The 8,391-nt window shown below is 37.4% G+C and overlaps 1 protein-coding gene across 1 annotated transcript in view; it reads left to right on the forward strand.

The window, feature by feature from the left end:
• The window catches only part of Slc10a7 (solute carrier family 10 member 7), a 321,845-nt gene that overhangs the window by 100,178 nt on the left and 213,276 nt on the right, over window positions 1-8,391 (forward strand). Inside the window, exon 6 of the mRNA XM_004645437.2 lies at window positions 7,488-7,518. Coding sequence (XP_004645494.1) covers window positions 7,488-7,518 — 31 coding nt within the window. The remainder of the gene's footprint in view (window positions 1-7,487; window positions 7,519-8,391) is intronic.

Below are 8,391 nucleotides of genomic sequence, written 5' to 3' on the forward strand. Positions count from 1 at the left end.
TTTTTTTTTTTTTTTTTTCTCTTCTACTTGAATTTTCCCCAGGTGTTTGGCTAAGAGCAAACAGATTTCTTGTTGGGAGCTATTTATTTACCTTTTATGAAATCCTGTCTGGTATGATGAAGTAATCCAGATAGCTAACAAGTTGGTGAAGGATCACCAGCATCTGTTGATATGGTATAAAAACTGTTAATGCCGGATACCAGAGGTGACTGCCAGTGAAAGTCAGTGCCGTTTGTGGACGCGACTCTTGGTACTTGATTCTTACTTATTAGAGTGTAAGTGAAATCTATCAGCCCAGCTTAAATAATAGTGTTAGTTCCTTAACATTTAAAATTTATAGAAATCTTAGATAAATGTATTTTTGTTTAGCTGGAGGATTCATTTTTTATGAAGATACCCATTTAAAAAAGCCTAAAATGTAACCTTCCTGGAAACTCATTTCTATTTAGAAATGCTTCATCAGTAGAAAATACTTCCCTAGCCAAGTGGGTAGTATCATGCTCCTTTAGAAGTGTTTTCTTTTTTTTTTTTAAAGAATATTCCTACACTTTTCCCTTATTAAATTAAATGTCAAAGTAAGCATTTTCTTTGCAAGCTTTTAATAGGAATTCTTTAAGGAATGAGAGACTACTGTGCTTAAGTCTGTGGAAGTGAATTATACTTTCAAATATCTGTTAAGGTGTTTGGAGAATGATCTTGTGTAACAGTTCATAAATGGACCAGTAGAACACGACCCTTGCCTTTTCCTTATGTACCTTAAAAAAGAAAGATCACTCTTCAACTAAATAGGAGTCCTGGAACTGAGCAACCTTAAAATGAAATATGCATTTCATACACGCAGATAGTAAAAGGTAAAACCGGTGGCCAACTTGATTTTTTTTTTTTCCTTTTTGAACAGACTTTAATAATTTGTGATTTGAAACACCATTTGGTTGTATGTTTTGTGATTTTTTTTTTTTTTTTTACTTCAGTTAATCGTATTGGTCCAGCCTCATACTTTCTAAGCTGGGATCATTTATGGAAACCTAAGTATATACTTGGATTACTTGGATTAGAAAGATGACAATGATGTAGGATTTGACTCATTTTAGTCCTCTTGGGGAACTGATGGCTGCCATTGGGGCCTCTGGTTCCCTCTAGTCTTTAGACAATGGGTGGCCAAGCAGGTAGCTTTTTAAAAATTATTATTTTTTTTTTAACTTAACCAACTTGGGCTTTTGTGTTAGAAATTCGCATTTCAATCTCTAGCTTTTAAACAACTAGATGTTAAAAAGTTTAAAGGCAATAAGTCAATCTCCTGGAAAGGATGCAGAAACATAGATTCAAATCATAAATAAGGAAATACATTGAGTACATTAAACAGACATAGAAAAATGGATTTCTGTCTTTTGTAGTAAGGTAATTGGGCACCACTGCTTGGCAGGAGCTGGTGCTATTGAGCCAGCTATAGCTGCCACAGGTTGATGGGCAGGTGATAAGGCAGCTTCCACCAGGGTCTGCACAGGAGGCCTACCTAATATGCTGTCTGCCCTAAGGGCCTATGGGAACACAGTTGGATTATTATGTTAATGCATGAGCCCGCTGCCCTCTTCCTATCCCAGCTGGGTTCCCTGTTGTTAGGAACTGCTTTGCACTGACAGTGGAGTAATATGGCTTCATGATTGAAAGGGCAAAGGGGCTTGAAAGGAAAGAGGAAAAAAAAAAAGAGAGAGAGAGAGAGAGAGAGAGAGAGAGAGAAGAGAATAGGCCTGCACAGATATGTAAATGAGGAAAGGAAATCTGTAGAAAGATTTCATTCTAAGTACAGAGAAAAAGTTTATTAGGAAGTTCTTCACAGTGCTGTGTAAAAACCACTCATTTCTTAATTAATTTCTGGCCTTGTTGTCCCTTATCATTAACACTGATATGTGTACACTCTCTGGACTTGGTTTCCAAAATAGGGACTAGGATTGATTTGTTCTAAACTAAGATGAGCTAACACATTGATACCCAGGTGTATTTAGTAATGACAGCAGTGCATTTTTTTTTTTTTTTTTGGTACCTTCATTACTCTTTAATAGTTGACCCTCAGTATTCCACTATATTTTATAGAAAAACTTCTTTTTAAGATCCTGAAGAATAAGTATTTTGGATATAAGTTTAGCAAATTGCATGAACTTATCTTTTGGGAATACAGGGATGGAGGTGAGAAAGTGGTTGGATAGGAAATAAATTTTCCTGTGTTTGTGAATTTGATATGTGGCTGTTCCAACATTTTGTGTTTTGTTGAAATTTTAAATGTTTGCACCTTAACCTTAGTGAAGAATATGGATTTTACTGTCTACAAACCTGTTGAACTTCTGATGCTACTAATTAATTATTAACTGTCTGATTTTTACATAAATTACTGCTTGTCTACTTTGTCTGTAGAATGGGTTGAATATAATTTCTAAAAGAGAAGATAGTAGATAATAATCATTTAATCTTTCACCAATATTGATAGCTAATTGCCATTGTGGCAACTATCATGTTGAGCTCTGAGACCATTGCTTTAATATGTCTGGCTGGATGCTTTCAATTGGATGAAGACTTTCTTTTTTTAACCCCAGCAACCCTCACCAACTAGAAATGACACAAAAAATTAATTTAGATAGACACAATTTAACCTAAGAGTTAAAGGTTTCTGAATGAAATGGCAGGATATGTTCCTTAAGAGATTTACAAGATGTGGGTGACATATGCAGGAAATTTTTAAGTACATTTATTTAGAGTAAGAGACAGACTGTCATTAATCCTCTAATAGTGCCCCCCATCCTTTGAGTACACTTGTCTCATTGTTCTTGCCACTCTTGGAAGCAGTTCTAAAAGTCTCCTTTTGTGAGTATCTTTGCCAAGTGTGGTCAAAAAGCCAGTGATTGCAGCTGCTGAGTGCCATACAATGGAGAGGCAGGCTCTGAAAGCATTATGACATATCCTAATCCACCTCATTTAGCTTACCTAGCCTTGTGCAGCTGTTGGCTCTTCCTCAAAGGCAAATGACTGTGAAGTGGACACTTGGATGGACTCAACTCAGTGATGTAATTTTCAACCTGCTAAATGTCAGATATGTCAAGTTTGTGTTTGCCAAAATCAGAAAATGAATTTTAAGGAACAGTGGAGGTTAAGAATAGGAAGATTCAGGGGCCAGGGATATAGCTTAGTGGAATAAGCACTTCCCTGGCAAGTGCAAGGGCCTGAGTTCAATCCCCGGTTCTGCAAAAAAAAAAAAAAAAAAGTAGGAAAGATTCATTGAGAAACAGCTCCAGAGAGACAGGAAGGGTCATGAAAGTGAGTTACCACTGAGGCCCGTTGTCAGGGGTAATTTACACAGCACAGTAACAATGAGGGCACAACGTGGGCCAAACTATAATCAATCTGTAGGATTATACCCGTAGGTATAACTGTTTAGCTAATAGTGGTCCAATAGGGAGTCCTGTTACAAAGGCACCTAGAAAGATCAAAGGCATTTTGGGGAAGGGACTGGTCCAGATGCTTTGGGTGACTGATGCCTAGCTGGACTTTTTGGGCCAGGTGGTGTTATTTGTAGTGCATTTTAAGTTACTGTTTATTCTCTTAGGGAGGCATGTAGGCTAGGCCATTGTATATTTTGGGCCTCATCTTTAGATAAGCTTCCAACCATAATTCTAATGTTTTTTTGTTTTGCTTTGTTTTTCCTGTTGACTTCCTTGAGAGCCCAGTCCTTCTCAGAATTTCTAAGTTACCTACCTATAATAACAAGACATTGAGGCAGCCACAACAGCACAGCTGAAGACACAAAAGAAGACACAGAACTGCTTTAGAAAATGACACGGATGATGAGATAACTATGCTCAAAGGAGAAAATTTTGAGGGGGATTAATGGTGATGTGTGTTCTACTGCAATATGCTTTTTTCATACTTTAAAGTTTTATGAAATAAGAAAATTTTTATTAAAAAAGCAAATAGTAAGAGAATAATAATAGTTGTTGCACTATATTGTTTTCTTCAAATTACTCAATACAAGACAATCTTAACAGGTTCTCACAAAAGGAAACAGATAATAGCACGTTCTTCTTTTATTATATTTCAAAAATCATTTATTTAACTATTTATCTATTTATTTGGTCCAGGGTCTTGCACGTACAGATGCTCTTCATTTAATGACCTACCTGTTCGGACTTAGGGCTGAGGCACGTTGTTCAAACTTAATGACTCACTTGAACTTACCACCTTTTTTTCCTTGTACAGTTTGTAAGTCTTGTTTATTGAGCCTCGATATGCTTTTGTGCAGTACACCCAGTTTATTCAGTACTGTTTTTGCTGACTGTACAGTACAGTTTATGTTCCATTATATATTACAGTACTGCATATAGAGTTACACAGATTAAATCAGAGCTATCAAGTTGGCGTGGTTTTTTTTGACTATTTCTTTGTTTTGAACATTTTAACATACATATTATATAAAATTCCACATTTAGTGACCAATTCATTGATAGCATAGTTTCAAGAATGGAACTGACTTTAAAGGAGAAATGGCTGTGGAAAGGAGCCTGTCACCCAGAAAATAATAAATTCTGTTTCAGAGAAAGGCTGATTTTAAAGGAGTCTTGGTTTTCTTTAAAGTAGCTTTGAATTTGACAATGGTGTACTCCTGTGAGGGTTTGAATGTAGTCTGTGTAACTTTTAAGGATGGGTTGCATTTTAAGTTTAAAAAATAATCTTTCCCAGTTACATTGTAGGAATTCACCAAATGCCTATTGACTGAATATTTGGATTAATGTAATGATAGTATTCAAGTTGCCGTAGGATCCCAGTTCATCGATCGAAGTATCCCTGGGTTTCTCTTACCCTCACAGATAATGCTTTCAAGGGAGCTTTCTCCATGTGGCTTTCAGCATCTTGAAAATGGCTGAGTCAAATTTCCGGCTTCTCTGCAGCACCCGGGATAGCTTCTGTCCCTCCTCACCACTTTCTTGCCTCCTCCAAGCAGCACAGTGGTGCCCTTTACCTCCTTCCTGTGCGGCCATGTTTTCAGAAGGACCAGAGAAGTGAGAGTTGGTGAAATAATGACTCAGGAAATGAGCTTCCAAGCACAAGAGGCCAGCGTCTTGCCAGCATGGTTGGTTTCTGCCCTGTTCTTGGCTGTTGGCTTCTGTGATGTCCTGGTTTTACTCTCATCAGCATTGCTTGTTAGGAAACTTCACCAACACAATGATTCTTTTATTCCAAACCACAATCCTAGTTGGAACTGTGAGGATCTTCTGCTCTGTACAGGTTTGTTTTCTCCCCAGTGATAGTTTAAAACAAAAATGTTGTTGAATATTTCTGTGGCCCTCATAAAACTCTATTAAAAGTAAGTTTTAATAAGAAATTATGAGTTTAAAATGACAGTGAGTTGCACTATAAAAAATAAATACTACATTTTAGAAGTCTTGCCCCAAACCTTAATGTCCATCATATTCTTCTTTCCACCTTAAAACATTTGTCTAAGTTTCCAAATTTTCCAGAAATTTTATACATTGAGTTTTGGATTCCTTATTTGGTAAGACATTGAGTAATGTGATATTGCTGGTGATGACATATCTAGTTAATAGTAGGTCACATTTATTATTTATTATCCTAATGTTTTATGTGAATCATCTCATTTAATTCTCACAAATTATTATAAGTAGGTATAGTATTATGCCCATTATTGAGACAAGGAAACAGAGGCTTAACATGGCTTCAGCAAATTTGTCAGAGATTTATTCACACCTAGGTATGCTAAGTCCATGGCCCTCCGGTAGCTGCCTGGCTGTCTTAGGTGGCAAACTATATACTAGAATATCCCTCTTCTCTTCTGCAGTCTTCAGGTTATGTCCTGCTTTAGTCTCTTTTCTGTTGGTATAACTGAGTACCACAGACTTTATCATTTAGACAGAATTAAAGTTTATTTAGCTCATGGTTCTGCAGAAACCTAAGAGCATGGTGTCTGCATCCACTCAGCTTCTGATCAGGGCTTTTTTCTTATCTGACAACATGGCAGCAAGGACCATATGGTGACATAAAGCAACCTACCAGAGTGAGCTGCATTCATGACAACGTCACTCCTGTGATAAACCATTAATCCATGAGTGGATTGCACCATTTATGAAGGCAGAGCTGTCATGGCCCAAGTACCTCCCAAAGGTCTCGCACATGAAATTTGGGGAGCGCGTATAAACTATAGCTTGTCCATATTTATCCTTCTACAGGGGCTTGTGTCACATTAGGCAAAAACAAATGATACAGATCAAGGAAGCTGGATCATGGATAAATGAGAAAAAAGTAGTAGGGGGCAGGAAAAGTTTTAAAAAAAACTTTAACAGTACTTTTCAGGGTTGACAAGTGTGGAGTACTTTTCAGGTCTCTCTTGATGATCTGAAAGAAAAAAACAGTAGGTAGCCTAACCAATCTCTGTTCACTGACAAAGCATAGGGGGCAAATTTGTGTGGAAACAGATTATTAACAGGAAACTAGCAGGAGAGGGGAATGAGGCAAAATCTAAATTTTCCTTACTTTTTCCAACCCTAGTTTTGGAATTAGCTATCTGCTATGTACACAAATAGATCCTGAGCATACAAGAAAAAGAACCACAAGGAAAGCAGGAATAGATGTATTCACCAGCTCTCTACTTTATGATAAAGCTCAACACTGTCTGAAAAAACCAGAGTAGCCTGGCTTTCAGCAAGGTCTTGCCTTTTGCAGAAAAAGCCAGGAGAGCTCCAGGATGGACACAGCTGTCTATCCGTGCTTCTCTCTGGTCTCCAGCATCCCAGCAGCCTGTCTGAGAGGATGATAGTTAAATTAAGAGTGAGAGCTTAGCCCTACACTTTGCTCTTAATGCTCCATCTTTGCAAAAAGGACACTGTCCTTTTACCTAGTGTATGCCTGGTTTAAGAGTCAAATCTTGATTTCACCACCAACTCATTTAATTTTCCCAACTGCTTAACTCCTCTGAGCCCTATATTCTACATCTATGATATGAAGCTCATAGGGTTATTTTTGAGGACAAAAGTAACACTTAACTGTTTTAGTTCCATTTCTCTCATTGCTGAGATGAAATACCCAATGTCCAAAGCTAAGGGAAGAAAAGTTTATGTGGCTCAGAGTTCATGGAGATTTCAATCCAGGATTGTCTGGATTCAAGGCAGGGTGGCATCATAGAGGAAAAACAGTTCATGGTGGTAGGAGACAGTAAAAGCAAGCAAAGGAGGGAGGAGACAAATCTCTTCGTGTCCCTTATGTTATGTGTGGCCTCCTGGGATCAGGGCAGGAAAGTCCAGTCAGTGGACTGATCCATCAGTAACCCACCCTCAACCCCAGCATTACACCCCTCAGTCAGTCACACACTGTAGATTCAGCCACCTCCAAGGAAGCCCTATCTATCTAAGACTGCATGAGACTTTGCAGGGACGTGTAGACACAACCCTTAGCACTTACTGTCTGGAATACACAAGTGGTTGATAAAGGTCAGCTTTCCAATTCTGCTTATGAAATGCAGTTTTAAAGAAAAGGTTAAATAAAAGAAGTTAATCATTCCACTGTAAAGTCTTGGGTCTGAAAAAGATAAAGATTTTTATTTTCTGATCTTCCAGAATTCTATGCCTCATCTCTCACTTAAGACTTTGCATTTCTGATCCAGGGAGAAAGAAATGAAATTCATTTTGCTTAATAAAGTCTCTTGGCAGGAATTTTTAAACTGTGATGAAGCTAGGTTAAATGATAGCCAAGTGGGGCCACTTCCAGGGGTTTTGGAGGTGAAGCAATTTGTTTTTATACTTGTATCAGTACTTTTACTCTTTCAGATCTCATTTTTAGTCCCTTAGGTTCCATAATAGTCTTCAGTACTATACATTTTTATTAAACATCTTTTTTTGGACTCCAATTTGCATTTCAGATAATATAACAAAATGTATGTGTTTCAAATATTCACTGCATAATTGTGATTAGAACATGTAATCCCTCAAAAGATGTTAATTGCAATTTAAATTCACACTGAATTTAATTAAGTGAGTTGGGGATTAGAAAGATGTAAGGAGTAGTTAAGGGAATACATTTTTAAAAGCATCCACATTTTTTTCTAAAAAATGTAAACCTTTCAACTTTTATATTAGAAAGATGAAGGAAATATAAAAGAGAAGCAGGTTAAAGGACATCTTAGGAAAATATTCAGCTGTGTTCACAGTTTGGATTCTGAATTGAAGCTGATAGTGGTTAGAGAAAGAGGGCTGGTTTCAATACTTCATTGATGTTCTCAAAGAGTCTTTCAGTACTTGTTCACTCACTTGGTGCCCAATAAAGACCTCCACTAAGATCTTTAAGAATTGCAGAGGACGACCGGGTGGGAAGTCCTAACAGATCTTCAGATCTTCC

The sequence above is a fragment of the Octodon degus genome, unplaced genomic scaffold, assembly GCF_000260255.1.
Source record: "Octodon degus isolate 3935 unplaced genomic scaffold, OctDeg1.0 scaffold00227, whole genome shotgun sequence".
In the NCBI taxonomy this organism is placed as follows: domain Eukaryota; kingdom Metazoa; phylum Chordata; class Mammalia; order Rodentia; family Octodontidae; genus Octodon; species Octodon degus.